Raw genomic sequence first — 25,749 nt, forward strand, 5'->3', positions numbered from 1 at the left:
TTATCGTTTTTAAACACAATTATATATATGCTAAAGGTCTTATTAATGCAATTTTTCTATTTCAGTTAGACTATTCATTCGATTTGATTCCGAACTTGAGATTGTTTTGTAGTCATTCCAATGTAATTTTACCCACACAGTGCATCATCTAATCTATAACGATGGACAAAATCGATTATGCAATATTTTCATCGATTGTAAGCAGAATAACGATTTTACCTTTGAAAGTGTTCGCTAAAAGTCTTGATAGTATTGCCAAACCTTAACCTTGGTTTTTTATAGTGGTTTTGTTTCAATAAGTATTATTTGGGAGTTTAGTGTCAAATATTTATCATTTTTTTGAAAGGATACGATCTAATTAACCTAAAAAAGTATCGTCTTATGACTACCCATGATGATGTTCGAGGATATCCCGTATTTCTGTGACGAAAACGATAGTCATAAAAAACGATCATTTGTAGTTAATTTAAGACTTTTACTATGATCTCTCCAGCTAGCAACAAGAATCTAGCTAAGATGCTACATATACATATATATAATATATATATACTCATATGTCTTCTTAAATACAGCATTAATAATATATATCCGCTTTTAAATCCGTCACAAACATATTTTTTTATAGTAGTTCCAGTCACCTCAATTTATTTTATAATAACCTTTTTTAGTCTATTAAAAGCCTTTTATTGAACGGTAAACAAGTTCTTTAATAGTTCACATTTCCTGCAAGAACTCCGCCTACGTTTATTGTAAATCGTTAAACCAGATCGCTTTTTTAATTGAATTAACTGCAAAGCTCACTTCGGGCAATTGGGGCCACTTGAGGCTCTGTGTGCCGGCGGCCACTACAAATCTTATAACCGCTTATTTTTTGTGCAATACTCTTTGGGAATGTGGGCGTAGTCCTGAAGTGTAGGTTATTTTTACTTTTCATTTCTATGCGCTGTTACAAAAAAGCACATATGTTGATTTGTATTTGCACTGAAGGCACATAAAACACAAGCCGCTTTTGTTCTGTTATATTATTACTGCCAATGAAATTGCTATGGCTTTAGTGACACTATCTATTGCAACTGACTTTATTATTATATTATTGCTAGAAACTCATAGTTTTCTAAGTGGAGCGGTGTGCTGTTAACTCTATTATTTGGTACTTTAAATTTACATTTTTTTGTGAATGACAACTGACCGTTATTTGTAGCAAGCACACCTTAAATACCTTATTTATTACATATTGAAAAAATATAGTATATATATGTTACCAATGTACATGCATAAATATCCATATATAATTACTTACATAGTGTGTAGTATTTGTGGAGCTAATAATAGAACCACTGCTCTGCAGCACAGTCCTCTTCAGACTGGTTGCTATTCACTCCGTTAGTCGAGTGGTGACACTAGCCTTGATCTTACTGTATGCTCGAGACTAGTGCCTACACTGGATTGCGAACGAGTAGTAGCTGCGCAGGCTTCTTGCTGTTTCTTCACTAGTCTAACGCACTACATAGCTTACAGTGAGCATGAGACTAGTGAATGGATGTCTAGACTACAACACGAACAGGCTTCTTGCTGTTCACTACTGGATGAGTGAGCACGGCAAGCGCTGGTCAGCTGCTAGAAATTACGCCGACGCAAAGTCCTTCTAGCACAGGGTAAATCGTAAGAAGTCCAGGGAGCTCTCCGCTTTCATCAGGAGTTCTAACTGGCCACAATTCGAGCGGGGCTTATGCGGAACTTTCGCTACCGGAGACCAGTTTCGAAAACTGCTTGGTAGAAGTGTATCTCGTCTAATCTCAGCATTTCCTTTTTGAATGACCCGCCTTTGCAATATCAAACGTAAAATACCTCAGATCTCATACTTTTAGCTATCCAGGTGAAATAGCGGAAATATAAATAATACGTCTAAGCAGATTTGTGATAGAGTCAAGGTGCTTGGTGTAGATTTAATATTCAACTATAGGAGTTTTTATATGGCGTTGCAGAGGATTATATATAAAAGACTAAGTGTGATCCCCACACCTTCTTGGGAGATTAGCTATGTAACCTAACTGAGATCTAACCTAACAATGAGGCTGAGCTTTCATAATATATTAAAACGAATTTGTTTTAAGTTTTCAATTTTCAACTGCAACAAGTCATTATGTTCCTGCAGTATTAAATGAAAACATTTACAATACCATTTTCGTAAGCTGTTCGACATGCTACTTACCCCAAAATCAAAAATCTCTAAACCAATGAAATAAATATATGCCACCTTATTTAGTAGCGTATAAAATCAGTGTATGCAATATAGTCCGTCATAGCAATTATTGTAACAATCATTAAATAACTGTTTTCATATAATCATATCATAACAAAACAGGTTATTTACTAAGAATTTGTATTTTATATTAGTTTTTTTTTTCAAACTAATCAACGACAAAAACCTTTCAACAACAGCGAAAAACAAAGTAACAGAACAAAAACAAAAACTAATTCAGCAACAAATTACTCATACCAACAAAAAGTCATCGCTGATAAGAAATAATATATATGCGCAAACAATATTTTAAACGCCTTCAAACCAAAAGCTAAAAGCATATGTATAACGGTGTGCTGTGAAGTTTTGTTGCACGAAAAATATACAAAAAAAATATGGGCATTCAAATTGTATGGAAAATTAACTTGTAGCAACATAATTTAGCGCAGATTGAGAATTGAGTAAAAATATTAAAATAAAGTTGCGCTTTTGTTTCCTACGATTACTTTGCACATTCTACATAACATACTTTGGCATGCAGAATACAGTTGCAGCTATGTACATGTATGTATGCATGACAATGTAACTATGTGACATTTAATATAGTTTCTGGCATTTTTTTTTTTAGAAATATCGATATTTATAAGTGAGTGTTGTGGTGCTGTCATTCCGCAAATACACCAGTGGCTGCCAACAGCACCTCTGACTACTTTATCGCACTTGAGTCGTTAAATCAAGTCGACAAACTCGCCACAATCAGTATAATTGCTTATGATTATCTGTTGATCAAAACAATTAACTGAGATAATTAGCCTTGCAATTATAAGGCGCATTTTAGTTATTTTTTATTTGTGTCAAAATTTGATTTGTAGACCAAGTATTATTTATTTATGTATACCACCCTTCTACCATTCTTTATGCTCTTTGACCAGCATTTAGGAGAGCTAAATAGACTTACGTGGGCGTGCTGGCTGAACTATGTATTGAATTTTGTATAACCCCTTCACCAAGCTTGAATAACAAGGGCAGAAATGGATGATTAAGCCACAGCAGAATCTCAGCAATGTGTGAATGCGGCTGACCTTTGTTAAGAATATTTTCATGACTTACCCAAGTGTCTTGCAATTAAGTTTGTTTGTTGTACTTGAACGCCTAGCTGATAAATATTCATATATGACGTTGTAGAGCTATCAAATTACACTTGTAAAAGTCAGCGATAACAAGTATTTGAATAGTACATGAAAATACCTTGTAGCAGTACTTTAGACTACCTTAGCAATTATTTTCTGCATATTTATTAAAATAGTACCGATAACATTTAGTAATAATTAATGATCCTATAATATTATAGAATTACTTAATAATGATCTTAATTGCTACAATTACCGATCGGCTATCACTAAAAATATGTTCAGTGTGAATGGATTATGGCACATACTTGTATTGCAGCTTGTAACATCGTACCTAAAGAGTCTTTCAAAATGCGTTGGATACACCGCTTGATATACAAATTTGTAATTTGACATAAACTGTCTTATTTTTAGGACAATCACGGTAAAATTACTTTGTATATATAATATAAGATCACTTATAGGTTAAGTTATTTCTAACTTAACTAACTCAAAAAAGTTAGGAATACTTACTAAAATGACAATAATGTAAGCCAAGGGGTAAAGCAATGACCTAAAAATGACTTACATACATAACGCGCAGTGAATACTATTAATTATACTTGTAGAATAAAATAATGTACTACGACTTTGCAGAACATATAATTACCTACAAAAAATGTCGCCACTGTACAAGTATATGTCTAACTCTAACTCTAAAAAAAATAATAATTAAAATGTCGCCTCTGTAAAATCTCTTTTACTATACCATTGTATTGTATTGTACCGTATATTGTATTGTACCAAAATTATTTACTTCATATTCAAGACTCATTCAATATCTGTATATAACTCTTTGAATTATTCGATTCGTAAAATGCATTCGAAAGATATCACAAATATAAAAATGTAAGTATTAGAAAAAAGTCGCGTGAGTGAGGCCCATCATCGGCGACATCAAAATTATTCGGTTTCTGGAACAAGCAAATTGGATTTTCAAACCTAATCACTTCTTAGTTATGAAAATGGTTTTTTTTATACCTCCTTTTAACACTCAGAAATAAACGTCAGAGACACTATAAAGTAGTGCTATCTGTGGTAAATAATCAGCAATATAAATCATCAGAAAGAAAAGTTGAGTCCATTCAGGCATGTCCGTCCGTCTGTCTGTATATACGCGAATTAGTCCCTCAGCTTTTGAAATATCGATCTGAAATTTTGCACATGTACTTCTGACCCCAAAAAGCTGATCATTCGTCGGAACCGCCGATATCCGACAATTATAGGCTATATCCACCATACAAACTAAATGATCGAAATCAAGCACTTGCATCGAGAACTTTTTGATTTGACAAGACATCTTCACGAAATTTGGCATAAATTATTGTCTAGAATCCGCAAAGATAATATTATATACAGATCGGATCACCATAGCATGCAGCTGCCATACAAACTGAACGATCAAAATAAATAGATATCTTTTTATACCTCTCAAAGCTATAAAAATATGCACGTGTGAAGGGCATTATAGCTTTGGTGCAGCCGTAGTTAACTTTTTTTTCTTATTTAGTCTGCTTTAAATAGATACATTTTCTTAATTTAACAGCTTTACGCTGAATGATAAATTATTTCATTATCTCAAAGACACAGTTTCAGTGTAAGCACGCGACCATTATTTTGTAACTGCCAAAGCTAATTGAGATTTAAGCGCCACGAAAAAATCATAAAAGTAATTCAAAAACAACTTATATTAATATTTAATATAGATATGCAGATGTATGAATGTGTACACTCATGCAAGTCAAATCGGTGAGTGAGTATATTGAGTGAATTTACGTTTGGTTGCAACGACCGACGATATGCGAGTAAAATATATATATGCATGTATGCATACATATATATACCGAAATATGTATGCATGTTCGTATGTGTTCTTATGAAATTTACATGTCATTCGAACACAATTATTAGGTTTGCTTCATTTTTCATTAAAATATTATAATTCATTAAAAGCTTGGCATATTTTACTTTTAATTGAACTTATAAGTTATTCATAATTTCTGCGTACATATCCGTATATTAATTATACAATTAGTATGCTCATCAACAATAAAGGGGGCGGGCACTAGTGCTCTTGTGGCATTGCTGAAGCAGCTGTCTAGCACGAGAGCATTCAAAATGACAATCTGACAGGCGGTTTCCAGCACATTTCTGGCGGTTCTTTAGACTATGCTACTAAACACATAACACTAATGCAACATTTTGCAAAACTAGCAATAATACATAAATATATATTCCGGTGTTTACATTTGGCCATTGAGATTTTTTCAAACCGATTACAGCCGGTATATATGCATAAATGTTGGTGCATACGTATCGTTGCATTGGAGCAGCGTTGAGCTGAGTTGAGTAGATTTGAGTGGGCTGAGATCGGAATTTCGTATTGGTGGCGGCTGCAGAGGCAACCGGCAGTGAAAGGTTATTTTTGGCTTTTGTATAGACAACAGACTGTTTGGACAGGGTGGCGGTTGAGGGGCGTGCAAAAACACCAACACCAAATATTACTCTACTTCCATTGCATTTATGCGGTCGCTCACACATTTGCTATATGGAATTGTTGTTGCTTTTTTTGAGTACGTAACAAGACAAGTTTCGTTGCAATTTGAAGTTTAGCCGACGCCCGGCGTTTGTGCTCCTGTCGCTCTTGCTGCTAAATGCTAACTGTTAATGTTTTGTAGTTATTTTTTGTTGCTTCTTATTTATATGTAATGCACTTGTTGTTGCTGCAATTATTTTACAGTGGCGCTGCATATGAAGTTCAGCGAATTTTTTAGTATAAAAGTTGGTATAATTTCGTATTCGAAATCAGAATCAAGTCAACACTTCTTGAGTGTGTCTAGTAGCGATACAGCAAGTCCTTTTCTTCACTTCTCAACTCCTTCTCCGCTTTAATCAGCAAACATGAAGGTAATACATAGTAAAACAGTGCCACAGAATTTACGAGGAACATCGATGCAATTGAGAATTGTGAAAATAATTAAAAAAATATAACGTTAAAATGACAAAAACTAATCTCTAAACTTAAGTAGTAGTACAGTTTTAATAAACCAAAATTAAAAAAAAAAAGTTTTTATTAAATCACTTTAAAGTTTTCTCAAAATTTTGAAGATATGGAAAAGTATTAAAAACAAAGAAAAAGAAAATTTAAAAATAACTAGAAAATAAAAATACTAAATAAATAACTTAGTAGCATAAATGCTTTAAAACCGCTAATCTATATCCCTCACTCTTTTCCAGTTCGTTGTTGCCGTAGTCATGTTGGCTCTTGCCGCTGGTGTACACTCTTCTCTGCTGACCGCTCAAATTGCTCCAGCTGTGTCATATGTGACCTCTTCTTTGGGCGGTGGTCCTTTGCTAGCACAGGGTGCTTGGGGAGGACCTTCCGCGTGGGGAGGACCTACCGCGTGGGGCGGATCAGCTGCCATAACTGGATTGGGTGGCGCTGGACTCGGTTTGTATGGTGGAATCCCCGGCATCTCACTCAGCCAAGGACCTGTAGGTGCTGCCATCGCTGCTCCAATTGCCGCACCTATTGCTGCCCCTCTTGCTTTGGGCCATGGTGCTGGTGTGTATGTGGCAAAGACCCGCGGTGCTATTCATACTGCTCCCTTAGCTGGACACGTCAACTCGGCGACTTCATTGAACTTGGCACCAGCTCCTGGAACACACTAACATGGTTCATAATGTTTTACATTCAGATCACCGCATATCCGTTCATATATAAACCCAAGCAAAAATATGTATGGTTGCATGCTGTCAGCAGCTATATTTAATACAAATTTGACGACATTGATGACAAATGGAGGATGCCACCGCACACACTGATTATGTATATTTTAGAGCGAGATACAGATTTCCGCCGTGTCTGTAGTTTCGTTTCCGATATCCCACAACCCACATCCTAATGCACTTACCGACATTTTTATGCAACATATGTTTAAGGCATATCTATATTTTTTATGTATAATAAATAATATAATATGTACATAGTACACATATACATACATATAGTTCATTTTAATTGCTTAGATTAATTTCAAATTTCGAAAAAAAAAAATAGATGAATGGATATTCGTTTGTTGACATTAAGGCATATAATATCCAAAATCATATTTTATAACTCCAATGCATCTTCAGTCTATTTTTGTACAATAATTTTGAGAACTTATGACAAACGTAAAGCCTTCTTCTAGCTTTGACCTTTCTGAATTTTCTTCTTTTATAAGTTGTTGTTCTTATTACATTACATAACCATTTTTTTTAAACTTGACAAAATATATTTTCTGTATATTTTCTCCAACCACATCAATCCGTTCTATCTATCCAGTCATTTATATAAATACCACAAACTAACCATAAATGTATGCCATATGTTGTATATTTTAAATGTATATTAATCGTGTAACAATTTGAAATTGTTGAATATTTTTGTTTAAATAAAGATTTTGCAAGATTTTTATAAAGTCAAGATATTCTTATGTATGTATTTATGCACCGTCGGGCTCAAAGTTTTTGATGGATCTGCAAGCTGAATTCACTGTTACTCTCTTAATTCGCTTAAAATTATTTTTGATACGATTGCTTGATTTAAAACCACCACTAATACCCTGAATAGCGAGGACCGAGAGAGAGAGAGAGAGAGAGAGAGAGAGAGAGGACGATAGTTAGATGTTTCAGTTCTTGGTTGGACATTACGGTATCCTGTTGTAGAGAAAAAATATGTGAAAAATTTTGCAGCAAATATACTTTTCATATATTTATTGCGGATATAACCACTGCGCTAAGCTTTGACATTAAAACGATCACCACGCCGAGGTTATTCAGACAAATTATTCGAAACGGTCATACTGTCAATTAAGAAGAACATCTCAAGTTCTCATGTCAGACGTACATACAAGGGATTGTTTTGGATCTATGCCTGCTGAAGAATTTTGAGCTCTATAGCACAATTAAAAAAAAAAAACCTTAACTTCGTTTGCACCAAAATCCTTACAAACTTCACATATAAAAAAGTGCTTCACAACTAAAATGTTTCTATAAAAGAATTTGATTTCTATTGGTCAGTGTGTATGGCAGCTATATGTAACAATGGTCTGATCCTAAAAATTTGTTCGGAGATTGAATAATAATCCATACCAAATTTCGTGAAGGCCATTTTTTAGCTTTGATCTTTCAATTCGTATGGTAGCTATATCCTACAGGTGTCCGTTTCCAACAAATAAGCAGCTTTTTGAAGAAAAGGATGTGAGCAAAGTATTAGATTGATATCTCAAAAACTGAGCAACTAGTTCGCGCATGTACAGACAGACAGACGAACATGGCTTAATCGATTCAGCTCGTCTCGCTGATAATTTATTTATATCTTAAAGTACCTCCGATGTTTGCTTCAGGGTTGTACAAACTTGGTGTTTTTAATAAATTGTTTCTTTCTGAGTAAAACTTATGTTGCACCTGTTTCCTTAAACAACCCATCTCATTGATGTGGCAGTGTCCTTGTAAGTTTTGGACTTGGTTCTTAGAAAGTTGTATATAGATACTGATTCCGGAGAGTCAGCGGTATATTTGAGTAATGTACATAGTCAAGACCTTTAGAACCCCATACGAGTAGTCCCAGAACAGATAAGTAAATAGTGAATTCAAAAGCTTCAATATAAATCACTTTATTCTGTGTATATGTAGGTGTTCAGAGATTCAAGAAGAGGAGAAGAGGAAGATTATATTGACTACGTTACCGAAAAGCCACCAAAAATCGTCCACTAAAGTGTTGTCTTGGTAACACTTGATAAATAGCTTCTTTCAGGTTAAATACTAGTAAAATACCATTTAACTTGATAATGCTAAAGTTAATTGAGACTTAAGCCTTTCACTAGTGCATGAAAAGAACGAACGCTAAATTGAAATCTTTGCTTAAATGCATTGAGTTAATTATTACAACAACTACTTAATATTAATGCATATGCACCACTTTGTTGTTGTGATATACTCTGCGCTTTTATTTTATTTCAGTGCCGCGTATTGTTTACATCTATTTGCGCAATAATATTGTTGGGTGGCGCACAGCTAAGTGTAGAGAAGGTTTGCGAGGGAGCGGACGGTATTTGTTTTGGTATCTTGCATAGCCAACGGCTGTTGTCCATCAGCGCATTCGAATGCAAGCCAATTTTACGAACGATGCACTGACACATCGACGGTTTGTTGTTGCGAGCAAACGCCAAATTCGCAGGTTGCACTATTACATACAGCAATTGTGGAGCGTTCTTTTGGGCCTTGCCGCGCAAGATATGCATCAGGGTAACGCCAAAAGCGTGCCCACACACACCACACACATATTTATATATACATATGTACTAACAGAGCATGTAAAAGGCTTCCAAATATAATACTTTGTTGAGCCAACATTCAGCTGTTGAGATATTTCCATAACGATTGTAGAGTAAATTGTAGTGCGGTGCAGTCCCGACGAGCACAATTGAGTTAAAGTGAGTTGAGTGGTTTCGAGGTTCGGCAATTTTCCATGCAGCTCACCCAGTTGATGGCGGCGCTGGTGGTGGCCGCCTGTGAAAGATTACATATATTTTCGGTAGTGTGTGTGTGTGGACAGGTGGTTGGCAGGGTGGTGGCCGGCAGGCGTGCAAAAAAACAAACACCAAATATTACTCTAGTTCTGTTTGCGTTTATGCGGCCGCTTATGCCAATGTTATTGTTATTTTTATTAAGTACGTTGCCGTTGTTGTTGTTACACAACAGTTTTTTCCTAGCATTTTTTGAGTGTGTAACAAGACAAGTTTCGTTACAATTTAAAGTTTAGCCGGCGCCCGGCGTTTCTTCGCTGCTTACACCTCAGCCATGGCTATTGAATATTGTTATTGCTATTGTTATTATTGTTGTGTTACAGAATAAGTTTTTTGCACACCCATATTGAACTTATTGCTGCTGCAATTAATTTATAGTGGCGCTGCATATGAAGTTCAATGAATTTTTTAGTATAAAAGTTGGCATAATTTCGTATTCGAAATCAGAATCAAGTCAACACTTCTTGAGTGTGTGCAGTAGCAGTACAATACATCCTTTTCTTCACTTCTTAAATCCTTCTCAAATTTAAATCAGCAAGCATGAAGGTAATACTTACTAAGTTGTGATGCCTTAAGGATGTATATATGTTTATACGCTTTTATAGTAGTGTTTAAAAGTGCTTTTTTTAAAACTATAAATAATATTTAAATAAAATCTAGCCCAAAATAAAGGGCTAACAAGATGTGTTTTAGAAAAAATGGCTTAAATAAATAATATATGTGTATGTGAAATTTTTGTGTAAAATAAATTGTTTAAAATGTTAAAAAAAAACGATATTATCAAATTATTTGCTTTTGAAAAAATTTGTACACATTTTTGCTCCGTAATAATAAATATTTATTCATATTTTCCAGTTCGTTGTTGCCGTAGTCATGTTGGCTCTTGCCGCTGGTGTACACTCTTCTCTGCTGACCGCACAAATTGCACCAGCCGTGTCGTATGTGACCTCCGCAGTGCACCCTAGTCCATTGCTTACCGCAGGTGGTTGGGGAGGACCTACCGCATGGGGCGCACCAGCTGCCGTTTCCGCATTGGGTGGTATTGGACTCGGTGGCTTGGGACTAGGTGGCCTGGGACTCGGTGGTCTCGGACTCGGTTTGCGCGCTGGCATCCCCGGCATCTCACTCAGCCAAGGACCTCTAGGTGCTGCCATCGCTGCTCCAATTGCCGCACCTATTGCTGCTCCACTTGCCTTGGGTCATGGTTCGGGTGTGTATGTGGCAAAGACACGCGGTGCTATTCATACTGCTCCCTTGGCTGGACACATTAACTCGGCGACTTCTCTGAATTTGGCACCAGCACCTGGCACTTGGTAAACTCAGTATGCGCATACCAACAAGATCCTCACAAAGAATTAGTAAAAACTGACATTCACATACACACACACACGCACACATTATGCATATATGCTGGAGTATAGAAGCGCGTTGCCAACTATAAGCACAACAAACAATTTGACAGCACTTATTGATGCCAAATGAAAGAAGATGCCACCGCACTGATCTAATATGTATAATTGACACCGAGCTCACCTATTCGCCGTTATGTATACCGCGTTCCGTTATCCGCAACTGCAATCCACACCCTGACACGCCTACCGACATTTATATGCGACGCACACACACACACTGTCTAACGCATATCTATGTTCTTAATTATTATATTAAACGATATATTATGTACCTTGTACACTCATATATTCCATGTTATTTACTTATCATAATCACTATGTTACACTTTATTTGGCGCAAACTCGTAGTCGTAAATGTTTGCCGATACGCCATGCTAAGGAAGGAAAGGATTTTAAGCACAAATCCGTTACAACAACTGCGATAACAATAACAACAACAATGATACTGATATTTTTACCGACAACACTATAATATATGATGTTCATTCTAGTTTCGTACAACAACTTTGAGAACTTTTCACCGCTCTGTATTTCTAAATCTTCTTCTTCTTTCTAACTATCTTTCGCTATTCTCGTTTTACGAGAAATCTTTTACTTTCACCTCATTTTTACACCTTTATTCTTAATCTTATACAAAACATATCAATATATTGCATAAAGAAGCAGAAAAAAATCAATAAAAATAATTAAAGAATTAAAAAATAATCGCTTTACTCTTTTTACTTCTTTTAGGCTTTAGATTTTTGATTCTTTGTTTAATGTTTTTGTGTTGCTTATTTCTGCAGAAAATATACAATTTCATTTCGTTAAAAACTCATATGTTTGTATAACTGCAACCGACTATTTGCTAACTATGAAACAATAGAAAAGCTTCGAGTATAAAAACTAACCATCTCAAATCTAACACATCCACCCTATTATAGTAATTTAAAGCTAAAAAAAGTTAACTTCTGCTACACGAAGCACAGTAGCATTTTTTTATAGCAACAAAGGTATAAAAAGATGTTTATAAGGTATTTATATTTAGCAGATGTGCACATATGTACGGATATTGTGGTGATGTCTTCAATAATAAGCTATGCAAAATTTTGTCAATATATCTTGTCCAATAAAAAAGTTTGCCATACAAGGACTTGAGTTTTAGCTGTCAGTTTGTATGACAGCTATATGCTATAGTTGTCTGATCTTGGCGATTTCGACCAATAAGCAGCTTCTTAGGGAGAAAAGAACGCATGTAATATTTTAGACCATTATCTCAAAAACTGAGGTATCTGGGGGACCTGACTAAATCGACTCAGTGTGTCAGTCTTCTCACTCTTTTCAGTGCATAATGATTACGGGAATATGGAAGCAACTATTAAAATTATTATACTACGAATATTATAAGATGAGGTCATTTGATTGAGCTAAAATTGGAACTATTCAAGCAGGCAATGAACCTATATCCCACCGTACTGTCGGTTATCTTCACTGCTACTCTCAATTAAAGATTTTATTTTTTAGTAGATTTATTGTATGGACATATTGTTTTGGATCTTTGAACCAACTATTGCATAACTATTTCTATGGATATTTCTAAAGTATGTTTATTTCGCAAATAAAATATTATGGTACAAATAAAAGGGCAAATATAAAAAGTTTAGAAGCTAATATATTGTTCAATGTTACCCAATAAAATCTATTAAACGTCTAGCACAAAAAAAAATATTATCTTTCCAATAGATGGCGTCAGTGACCTATATCTCGCAATTATAAATATATACTTTTTACCAACAATACCTGATCTTTTTTAGTTCGAAGGCGAATTCGGAGTATTTTTCTTTAGAATTTTTACTTCTTATTATAAAGTCTGGAAATATTTGTAGCTTATCGCCAACAAGCCCTTTTTATAATAAGAACGTGATGCAATAAGGAATCTTAGGGATTAACTTTTTGATTAGCTATTATACTACAATGACTTTGTGGGGTTATGCACTGGAAGCAAAGTGTCCATTAAGATTTTTTTCTTGCTATTAGAAAAAACTCTTGTTAGATATTTTGTAAGAAAAGTTGAAATAATTAAAAAGAGCATAAATTAGAGACTTCAGTTTTGTATTGTAACAATTTAAGACTGCTGTCTGATTTTCAATTGTTTTTTTTGCGAATCAAAATTCAGGAAATCGCACTAAATGCAACGGAACGCAAAGTTCGATTAACCATTGCAATGTAAATCACTTCAGCAGCAACTAAATGTAAATGCATATGAACATATGTATGTACATATTTATAAATATGTTACGCCCACGTATTGGTCGGTGCACAGCGAAGAGAGTTGTTCGGCGTCGGCAGATAAAGCTTTAATTGTGTGCAAAAATTGCGGAAAAAGTTGGACCATTAACCCAAAATCGCAATTTACACCAAAAGCTGCTAACAAAACTGCAAAAAAAAATTATTTTAAAACAAAAATGCAAATATCTAAATAGCAAAGCAAGTTGCAGATAAACGCACAACCTTTTATATATGTAATAATTTTGTCATCGAATGGACATGAATCACTTCTGGTTTGACTCGTACACAGAAACAATAATCAAACACGAAAGAAAAGAAAAAAAAACTAAAAATAAAAATAAATTAATAAGAGTCAAAAAAATTACAACAAAACGCAAGTACATATAACTAGATTGACAACATTTGCAAAAATATTTGACTTTTTGCGCATTTCGATTGCAAAATATTGAAACCAACACCTTCAATCACGAGACGAGGGCAGCGAGCATATGCCGATTGAGATAAAAATCCTACGGACAGGCAGTGTGTGTTGCTGATTGTTGAATACCCTGCAGTAAATTCAATTAGGTATAAACGACTGAACAACTAGTAACAACAGCAATCCCAATTAGTTGGCCAACTGTCTTTTTCCTATACAAACATTTGGTATTTGTTGATGTTTTACGAAATTTAAATCGATGAAACGGTCACGAGTTTCAGTTGAAAACTGATATACTTGTATAACGCTAACTATCTAGTTGAATTTATTTGAGCCATCATCGATTCGTCAAACGTTACAGAGTAGCGTATCGAACGAAGAATACAAACTTATCAAACAGACTGACAGAAAGGCTAGACCTTAATTTATTGCATCCTATTTCACTTTCGCAATTGATGTTTTCAAATATTTCAATGAGAAGAAAAAATAATTTTGCCTTAGCCAAGGACAGTAAAAAAATGTGTTAAAAATCTAATATTAGCTGTCTTCGATTCGCCGTTTCTCTGCTCACTATCTCTGCGCGTCGCTCTCTTGTCAAAAAATATTACATTCAAGATTTTTAAGAAAAGAAAGCTGGGATTGGCAAATCGGTTACAGCTATTCTCAAAAACAGTTTTTTCTTCAAATTTTCCGTTATTTTATTAAAAATATACTGATTCGTTAACTTAGTTAGAATTTCTTTCTAAACCTCTTTTTCACAAAAACTATATAAACCTGACGCTTTACGATTTTTGTTATTTATTCCGACTAGTTTGGCGTTTCAATTCAATAGAGTAAAATTGATCCAGTTGTATTGCAATAATCAATATTATTAGTAGGCATGTATGACTTCTTTTATTTTATCCTGTTTAGGGTTAAATTTGTCACGAAGTTTGTAATGCCCAGAAGGAAACGTTGGAGAACATATAAAATAAATATATAAATGATCAGCATGATGAGCTGAGTCGATTTAGCCATGTCCGTCTACCTGTAGGACGGTCCTTCTGTCTGTATATACGCGAACTAATCCTTCAATTTTTTAAATCTCGATCTGAATCAAGTTCTTGCAAGGAATCTTTTGTATTTGTGAAGTGTGTTATTGCCTCAAATTTGCTTCCCAAAGCCTAGTCGATATCTTGATGAAAACGAATAGAAAAATACTGCTTAATTTCTTACAGCATTACAACTTACTTTTTAATCTACCACGAACTAACAAAAATTTGTGCATTTTCACTAGTTTGGAGCTTCATAGTTTAGACTGTGTCTTCCTACTGGGCTTTTGTATGCGTTTTGTTTGTTGCGACTGCGTCGTTGCCGCTCGCAAGTAGGTGGTGCAACATTAGCATGGCACAGAGTGGATCGCAATGACACAGAACCAAGGCAACACGATGTGCTGTATAATTGAACCGTTTGTTAATATAACCCATACATATGTATATACAAATATACATATATTTAGATAATGTATCTATTTGGTGGCATGCAACCAAAAGTGCGCGCAAACTACAATGCAACCGCTTAAATAACAATTGGCAAACTTATGTAAATTCGTACGAGTGTGTATGTGTGTGTTAGGTTAGTTCTGCATGTTAACACATATTTATCGTTCAATGATAATTAGCACTTTAAATGCCGCAACATTTTAGTTATGGATACTTCTGTTATTTATTTGTAGCAATTGCATGTGTTTGTATGTAAAGTAAACTGTATTATACTTTAAGTAATTGTTAATCGTCCAACAAAATTCAAAATTCTCACACATACACACTTATACTTAACTGCAACTATACGAGTATTTCAATCATTTATTACTTTATTACTTTAGCGATAAGGTACTAAAATCGAATTGTTCGCAGCAATTGCATTAAATGTAGCGTGAATCGATTTGGAGCAATCAAGTACTCGCGCTGGAATTATTTATGCATTTTTGCAATACCAAGTAATTAATAACCATCAACTGTTAATTTTAGTTTCACATCACTCTTACGTAAATATTTATGTACATATGTAGAACAATAGGAGTGGTGCTTAGTATCCTCTTGCCGCACTTGTACTTTCGCACCCCTTCTAATCGTAGCAGGTGTTACAAATCGCCCCGCGAAGGTTATAATTTATCAATCATCGTAAAGTATTCATTTAATTACCACTTTAAAAATAATTGTATTGAAGATTTAATAATACAATAATACCACTACAAAGTCCAAAGTCATATCCATAACGAGTGTTGTAATCAAGGTTAGACTACTTGCTACACTTCTTTAATTAATGTGTGTAACGTGTGATTTAAAATTGCATCGCAATAAATTTAAACGAATTATGCCATTTGTAGAGCATAGTTTTATTTGCATTTACAAGAACTGGGTACAAGAATGCTGCCGGTTATAAAATAATGTGGGAAAACTAAAATGCAAATTGCCACACATCGAGCAGCTGGAGCGCGGGTGATGGAGTACTTGGGAAAAATGGTATTAAATCGCAAACATTTTCGCGCAATTATTTTTTACAACTTTCCACGTGGTTTAACTCAGCAACAGTACATCGAAGAACTTAATTAAATTTTTGGCGATAAAGCTGTATCAAAGACCAGTTTTTACCGATGGTATCGTCAATTCAATCGACGTCGTAGACCACACCAAGACGCTGTTTCCAAATGAAACGAATTCAACAAAAGTTGTTCGCGCACGAAGCACTTCCAAGCAAATGGACAATTAATCAGAGGCGCTAAGGTGCTTCGACAATTGATTGTTTTTCTTGAATAATATTTGTTTTTGTTCTCTAATCTTGAAATATAAAAGGTCTTACCTTCTTCTAAAATCAGAAAGTTTAGTTTTTCTATGACATTCAATAACAGTTGCCATAAGTATACTCTTATTTTAATTTTTTTTTGAGTATATTAATACCCCTGGCTGCCTCCAGCTGCCTTTTCAAAAAAGGCCTTTCTCGACTGATTATTGAAATAATTAAATTTGAGTGAACGAACCAGTACAGATTTAATTCCAACCTAGAACTGTTACTTTAGTTACATTCCTGGAATATGTACTAGAAATTTTTATGGCATGCAAGTTTTTTATATTAATAATATATAAAGCAAATTACTCACACATATGCATAAGTGTTGTTAATTTGTTATTTTTACAATTACAAACATAAAAAACTTAATCAATATAGTTTTATATAAGATATTTTTTTAAATTCCTTTTGAGTAAGTCGTTGCAACATTTATCGATTTCCAATTTTATTTCCTATGTAAACTAGCTCGAAGCATATTTTAAATTAAATTTATTAATAGATCAACCACATAAATATTACTTAATGTGGACAATTGAATTTGTGAAGTAATTTTAATTACTCCATTAGTACAAATGCGTAATCTTGTAGGAATAAAATTATGCAGTTAGACAAGTGTGAAACGGTGAAGCATTGTTTAAGAGCACTTACAGAGTTAAAATATTTCATGGCAAGACAAGCGAAAATTGTAATTAGTACAAAAATTACTGAGGAAATCAAAAAAGTATGTAATCTGTGGTTGTTATTGGTATTTGTTAATTAAAAGCGAAGGGCATTGCTTTGGTCGGTTAAACACAGATATACACAGAATTATGCAATTGATTGGGAATTCGAATTATTTTGTTTCGCTAAGATAGAAGTTAACTCGTTGCCTTTGTCAGGCTAACTAAGATGGCATGATTTTGATTATACATATGTGTGTCTATAAGTATTAGAGACTTCTTAAAAAGAATTTTCAAGGTTCTAAGATATTTGCAAAGTATAATGTGATGAAAAAATGGTGTTGCCATATTTTAGCCTAAAAAATATGACACATTTTTTAAGAAATCCAGTTGGAATTTTTTATTAAAAAAAAATTGCCAGAAGTTTCCCTAAGTCTGCGGTCGTGAAGCTTCATACCAGCGTTTTTCATCAGAAGCCCCGCCCATTTAGAAAGCTGAAGATCGGCTGCTTTGCCATGCATCCCGCTTGAGTGCGCATTCACTCTGATAGCAGAGTAGCGATATTAGACCTGAGCTTGCTGATAGTATGTTCCAAACTAGTTATGGATTGCTTACCCTGTGTTTCGATTACTTTGAACAATTGATTTAAAGGACCCTAGCTTTATTATGATCGCTGTAGTTTGTAAGTCCGAGGAACCTAAGTACAATAATAAAGTTGCCTTTAAGGACATGTAGAAACCCGCTTGCCTTCTTGCGATTTAGTATCGCGCGGCTAGCCTTCACGTAACCTAAACAAGCGCTGGACAATCACCGGCATTTGGGCGGCCGCAAAATTCATCTAGCAAGGGATAAAGCTGGTTATAGGTGTCGGACTAGTCACCAGCTGATTAGTACCCATGTGGCTTCTTTTTTATATATCTATGGTTGAAGCATTTCGACTCTCATTGAGTCATATAGAAAATTTTTGGTTTTGGAATTAGTTATTTTAAGGAATTTCTGTTGGACTGTCCTCAGCCGTTGTATAAAAATAATAAAATTGCATAAATTGTTTAATAATTTTCAATTCATATATGTATATTTTATAATAAAAATTATAAAAAAATGCAACCGTGTTAATGTATTTAGAATGTGTGAAATAGCATCTGATGCTAATATTTTGCACTTAGTTGTAGTGACTTCCATGTAGCACTATGTCAACTATTTCTATCACAAATAATTACGTCAAGTTAATTGAATGAAGTGATCAATTAGAAGTACATATACCAGAGGAGCGGAAAAAATTAAAAAATACTTTTATTTACACACTTGTCTATGTACATTCGTGTACATAAGAAACACTTGCATTCATTGTGAGTTAATTAATACGTTCGCATAGTTACCGGAACTGCAATTGCAAATGGGTTGGGCGTGGCGTCGTGGCTAGCCGTGCAAGAAACGCTTTGACAACATATATCGTCGCTAAATTGTCGCGCAAACGCAGTGAATGGTAAATCAAGTGCGCAGTCAAGTGGCAATTATATATACCCATATATATATATATAACATACACTTCCCAGTAGGAATATCTTCTACCTAACACGTATACGGATATGTCGGTTCAGCTGAGTCGATTTAGCCATGTCCGCCCGTCTGTTCATATATACTTCTATATACTTCCTCAGTTTTTGATATATCTTACTGAGATTTGCACAAGTTCTTTTTGCGCTAAGAAGCTGCTCATTTGTCGGACCACTACAGCATATAGCTGCCGTACAAACTGAACGATCAGAATCAAGTACTCGAATGGCAAACTTTTCCATTTGAAGAGATATTTTCACGAAAATTTGAAAAGGTTTTTTTTTTAAGCATTAATATAGTATCCGAAGCAATTGTTCAGATCGGATCGCTATAGCACATAGCTGCCATACAAACTGGCCGATCAAAGTCAAAGTCATGTATTGAAAAATTTTTATTTGACAAGATAACTTCACGAAATTTGGCTTAGATTATTGCCCAAAGCAATGCCATAATCGCTCAAGATATTGTCCAGATCAAACCACTATATCATATAGCTGTCATACAAGCTGAACGATCAAAATCTAGTTCTTGTATGGAAAATTTCTTTCTCTGTGATGGACATTATTGCAACTGAAGTTAACGTTTTTTCTTGTTTCTGTATAAAAAATAATATATTACCTGAGAGGATGTTTAGTCTGCTGTATAATCTGCTTGTCTACCTTGAAATTTTTCACCTAATGTAAGCTGGCGCTTATTTAATTTGAATGAAAGGTATAAAGTTTATGATGTTTAAATGAAAACTAAAATTTAACCATATGACTCTCTACTTTTTCCTACTGGGTCATTATTTATCTGTATCGAGTAAGACCAGTTGCTATTTGCATTATGCGATGGCGGAAGGCGGTTTACGAGTATTTACCTTATTTATTAAATACTACTTTTCATTATTAATTTAGCGATAGAATGTTAGGTTATAGAGGTCGTCGTTGCTCGCTGCGGTAGAGAAAAAAATCAATGTGATACTGCTTGTGCATATGCAAAAGAGAGGCGTTGACAAAAGCAATCACGTTAGAAACCAATATATAATAAGCTTTTGATTGAATGCTTGTTGCTTTTTTATATCACCTGACGGTAATATTCATGTGCATCAATTAAGTTATGTTTGTAGGCGTGATATTGGCGGGTGTGCTGTAGCGCATGCGCACGTCATATAAGCTAATATTTAATTATCTGTGTGTGTGTGTCTATTTTCTTTCTTACACATATATACATTTTTTGTTCTGCTTTATATTTTTATTGGCTATTCTTAGATGAATGTGGGCCCAGACACAGTGGTTTTGCATTTTATTAGAAACCGGCAGTTTTAGTTACACATTTATATAAGCGCATATGTATTTATATTTGTTTATAGACATTATGAATTTTACATTATATGCATTTATCTACAACTAATAATAAAAAATCTTTTAAGTTCTTGTTTTACATGTTATTTTTTACACTTTTTGTGAGTAATTGCTTGAACAAGAAGTTTTTTCTTCCTATATTCATACAGGTGTCGATATACTGACCACTCTCGCTTTCATTGCGACACTAAATAATCTGATTTGGTTTCGAATAAACACGCTGATTAGTTTTCTGTATAAAATCACCGTGTTTATGGTACTGAAATCAGAACGGAAAATTAGTCCAAACGGTCAAGTACAATAATTCGCTCAGCAGCAATTAATCCCTTAAACAAAATCAAAAATATCAAAATGAAAGTAAGTGGAACAAGGATTAAAAATTACTTACAATGTGTTATTATTGTAATTGTGTTATTAAAATGAAATATTAAAAGGATTGGCACCATTTATAAGAAAGAAAAAATCAATATAAATCGTCAAAATCGAAATAATAATTCATAAAATTAATAAATTTTATTGCACAGTGCTCCACACTTTTGTGAAAAAATTAAAATGAAAAAGTATGCTTTTACATTAAAAATATAAATAAAAAATTGTTGTGAAATTTCTAAATTTTATTAAAACATTGAAATGTTCAGATTTTTTTTTTAAATCGTAATTTCAAAAACTACAATTTTTTTTAAACTTTTATTATTACAAAATTATCTATTGAACCAATTAATACATGAAAATCATATTCTTATATTTCATATTTTTATAATATTTCATATTCTTATTATATTTATTTTTCTTATTCTCCTTCCCCTACCCAACTAGTTCGTCATCGCCGCTGTCTGCACTTTGGCTCTCGCCATGGGTGTTCAATCCTCAATTATTCCCGGTCTGCTGCCCGGTCTTACACAAGTCGCCGGACACGGTCTCTCCTACACCGCCGTCTCTGGACCATTGGCCGTTCCCGTTGCTGCTCACGCTCCAGCTGCTGTAATTGCTGCCGCCTCACCACCATTTGCCTTTGCTACTCGTGCTGCTGCTTATGCTTCACCTTCTTACGCTACTTATGCTTCACCCTCTATCGCTGCTTATGCTTCACCCCCTGCCGCTGTGCAAGTACCTTCTGTCGCAGTGCAAGTACCCTCTGTCGCTGTGCAAGTACCTTCTGTCGCTGTGCAAGCACCCTCTGTCGCTGTGCATGCACCCGCTGTTGCGGCGGTAGGTCATGCTGGTTTAGTAGCCGGTGGTGCTTACGTTGCCAAGACCCGTGGTGCCGTGCATTCGGCTCCATTGCCCGGACACATCTCCTCAGTGGCCAATCTGAATGTTGCTCCCGCACCAGGCACTTGGTAAATTCAGTCAATCTAGCTACACATCCATCTACCTATCCCCTATTTCCATAATACTACCACTAATACGGCAAGTAAATGCCGTGTGTAGTGGTGACACGGCTAACTCCATAAGGACCTGGATTAAAATTATAAATGTGTGGCCGAGGCGCGCATTAGTCGATAAACTCAAGAAGGCGCAATTTTGTACACACGCAGAATGCAATGAACGAGCAACAACAATAACTATATTACTTGATTTCAACAACATTCATCACAACAACAAACGCAACAATGCAACAAACCCTAAATTCATGTGGTTTTTTTCATCTTCTTCTAATCTTCATTCACATTGCACTTTCACTCACTCACCCCCCTCCTATTGTAAATTCCTCTTTTCATCGAAGCTTACTTCTGCAGATGCTTGTAAAAAGTATGGTTGTAAATGAATAAAATGATTACGACTAAAAAACAAAACTAAAAGATTTTTAATTTTTTAAATATACAATAGTTGGGTTTAAACCGAAAAAAACGATGAAGTCATGATCACCTGTCCTAGTATTTGTATCAAAGATAAATTTGTGACGATGTAGAAATGATATAAATTAATATTACAAAATTTGTCTATAATTGACAACTATATTTTAAAAACAAAATAGTCTAATTTCCATCTAAAATGGTTAGGTTTTGTATTAAGACTGACTCTGAGATAGAAGTCCACAATTCAACAGTCCCAGACAAGTCCTTTGTGTTCCCAAAACTACTTCAGAGAGATTTAAGATCTCTTGAGCTCATCACAAATCTGCGAGTTCGCCGGGATGACTTAAGGTCTGAGATGACATATGTTTTAATCTTAATATCGCGATAGTTGACTATCCCAACCTTTTACTAAACAAATTCGACAATTGTCATCCGGCACGATTTTTAGCCTCACGGCATCCGCATTATGATTAGTATGAAATTCTAAAAAAGGAAAAGCGAGCCTTACTGAAGACAGAGAGCTTACCGAACTTTGTCACCACATAAGTAGGCAGTAGGCAAACGCTCGTAAAACTCACGTGAGACTAAAATGCAAGAAAAAAGCAAACTTCGATTTTGATTCGAACAAACAAAACAAAACAAATATCGTTAAATCTTGAAAATCTTATAACAGATAAAATTTTAGATATTTTTGGCTCTGCATCCAATTTGCAGCTGCTATTAATAAAAAGAGAACGGATCGAAGCTCCGCTCTCTTCATGCGTTTTAATACTGGATAGCTGGACTTCGTGTGAGCTTTGGCAGCGCTGGGCTACCGTTAGTTCTTGCGCTGTCATAAGATTTTTTTAGCACAACGTGGATCGCAAGAGGTATAGTAAGCTCTTCGCTGTACTGCTCTTGCGAGATCAATGCTTAAACACCTGAAAGCTCACATTTTCAGTTAGCCCGATGAGTTAGTAGGTATAGAATTAAACGGCAAGGCAGATTTGTATTGTAAGTCACTTTGTCGGTTTATAACATCTGTTCAGTACAATTCTACAACGTGAAATGATGATTAAACGATATTTTTTCTGTTAACTATTTTGATTGCTATATATTATGTTACCTGCTTCTGATAAATTTTTTCGCAGAATGAATTATTCAGTCTGAAAACAGTTAACAACTAAAGATGACGATAAACGTCAAATTAATTCTGTCTTCAAATGATTCAAAGCATTTATTCAAAAAAAAATATACCACAATGGATGTGTTTTTTGTGATTGTGCGACTACTATTCCTCTCACTTTTAATACGAGCCCCAAGTACACATGTATATCAATTTAAACTGGAAACAGCTTTAATTTCACAATTAACTGTCAAGACAAAGTCCGAATCTACGTAAGCTTGACATACCGAATGTCACGCAAGTTCAAAATTAATTGGTTAATTAAAATCAAAGTGGATACTTTTATTGTGAATACAACAATAACTGCAGTACACATGAACATACATATATATTTATAGGGTCGTTTTCTAGAAATATGAGTTTTTAGTATTAAAGAAATTGGCAATTATGAAGTTATATTATTTACCAAAATTCTTCTGGCATGTCACAGTAACTGTGTGCTAAGTTTTCTCATAAAAAAATTACTTATAATGAATATTTTCTACTCTCAGCGAAATAAAGGAATATGTATATATATATGAGAACCAATATTTTACTAAATATGTTTTTGTTAATTTGTATAAATATATATATTTTTTATTTTCTCAAGTACGGGCACCCTTTTATCCTAAATACACAGCAAGTGCAGTTAAAAATAGAAAACGTAATTGCAAACAATGGAATGACCCTCAAATGTAAGTGGACCATTTAAACGAGTTTAAAAGATTTAATTACCATTTGTTTGGCATAATAAATACTTGCAACGTGTAATACAAACACACATTCTTGGCTAATCGCCACTGTTTATATTACTGCTATTTACATACACATGTCTTAATAAACAGCAGAAAAGTTATAAATTGCAGAAGACTCCACGTTGAATATATATATATATTTTTAAATTTTGATATCAAGTTATAAGTATATATATGTATATAATATCGACAATTCGAAAATCTATAATTAGTAGAATGTTATCATTTTTAGTCCAAACAGGATATTCACTGGTTTTTTAAATACTAAATAATATTTCAATGAAAAAAAAATCATTTAAAAATAAATCTTTTAATTATTTGCTTTGTAAAATTATCGTTTGAAATATCGGTTTCAATTGATTTGATATAATTGCAGTTATAAATATTGATAACTATTTATTAGCGTAGTCAACCAACACATCTTACTTATTTACTCACTGCGTTTTTGTTTGCGATACAAAAATATAAACAACAACAGTCAAGTGTCCACATATTCATATTACTTTTCAAATTGCACCCTTCAGGAAATTCAGAGGCAAACTTTTTGCATAAAAAAAAAATTAAAAATTAAATATGAAATTGATAATAAAATATTATATATACTTATTGAAAAACAAGAAAAAACGGCTGCACCGAAGCTATAATAGCCTTTAAAAACAAGTTACCATACAAGAACTTGATTCCGTTCGTACAGTTTGTATGACAGCTATATGATATACTGGTCCATTATCAACGGTGCGACAACTGAGCATCGTGTTAAAGAGTAAAGGACGTGTGCGAAATTTCAGATCGATACCTCGAAAACTGAGGGACTGGTTTGCGTATATACAGACAGACGGCCGGACTAAGTCGACATAGCTCGTCATGCTGATCATTTATATACATACTTTAGGGTCTCTGACACGTGACAAATTTAATATACCCTGTTCAGAGTATAGAAGAAAAAACGGTTATTTCGGCTGCACTCAAGCTACAATACCCTTCACAGGTGGATTTTCTCTTAGCAAGAAAAGTATTAATGTATGATACTGATCAGTAAGTTTGTATGGCAGCGATTTTAAATTCAAAAATTGTTTGTTAAAACTAAAAACTTTTATGGTTTAAACCTGATGTTGGGAGACAAAATTAAATAATTTAATGGATAATAATGATGCATCTGTACCAAATTTCGTGAAGATATCTTGCCAAATAAACAAGTGTTCAATAAGTAATTGATTTTAATCGATCAGTTTGTTATATAATGTAGTTGTCCGATATCTGCGGTTTTTTTCTTGGAGAGAAAAGCACGTGTGCTAAATTCCATCGATATTTCAGAATCTGAAGGACTAGTTTGCGTGTAACTTACTTCACTTTTGCCACTCGATATGCAAAATATGCAAAAATTTCCTACCGACTACAATACGTATGCGAAAGAAGATGTTTTCCGTACATTGGCTTTTGGACTCGCGCCTTTTCGCAATACTCGTAGCAACTGCACAAACGTAACTATACAAACAACACTAAATGAGCATAACAAATACACGAGCTTAGCGAAAATCTCTCGCCAACTCTCACGGCAATGAATATTCGCTGGCGGCGCTGA

General features: G+C 34.4%; 3 protein-coding genes across 3 annotated transcripts; all 3 read left to right on the top strand.

Moving 5' to 3' along the window:
* Positions 1-6,206: 6,206 nt before the first annotated feature.
* LOC106615269 (adult cuticle protein 1) lies at positions 6,207-7,879 on the top strand. Its single transcript, XM_014231410.3, has 2 exons — positions 6,207-6,318; positions 6,649-7,879. The coding sequence occupies exons 1-2, from the start codon at positions 6,313-6,315 to the stop codon at positions 7,081-7,083; spliced, it is 441 nt and encodes a 146-aa protein (XP_014086885.2). The 5' UTR covers positions 6,207-6,312; the 3' UTR covers positions 7,084-7,879.
* A 2,530-nt stretch (positions 7,880-10,409) lies between these two features.
* On the top strand, positions 10,410-12,100 carry LOC106615261 (adult cuticle protein 1). The gene is made up of 2 exons (XM_014231400.3): positions 10,410-10,529; positions 10,839-12,100. Exons 1-2 carry the CDS (start codon positions 10,524-10,526, stop codon positions 11,298-11,300), a joined length of 468 nt encoding a protein of 155 aa, XP_014086875.1. The 5' UTR covers positions 10,410-10,523; the 3' UTR covers positions 11,301-12,100.
* An 8,613-nt stretch (positions 12,101-20,713) lies between these two features.
* Positions 20,714-22,271, top strand: LOC106615273 (adult cuticle protein 1). Its single transcript, XM_014231414.3, has 2 exons — positions 20,714-20,826; positions 21,286-22,271. The coding sequence occupies exons 1-2, from the start codon at positions 20,821-20,823 to the stop codon at positions 21,811-21,813; spliced, it is 534 nt and encodes a 177-aa protein (XP_014086889.2). The 5' UTR covers positions 20,714-20,820; the 3' UTR covers positions 21,814-22,271.
* The last annotated feature ends 3,478 nt before the right edge of the window (positions 22,272-25,749 follow it).

Source organism: Bactrocera oleae, chromosome 3 (genome assembly GCF_042242935.1).
Source record: "Bactrocera oleae isolate idBacOlea1 chromosome 3, idBacOlea1, whole genome shotgun sequence".
In the NCBI taxonomy this organism is placed as follows: domain Eukaryota; kingdom Metazoa; phylum Arthropoda; class Insecta; order Diptera; family Tephritidae; genus Bactrocera; species Bactrocera oleae.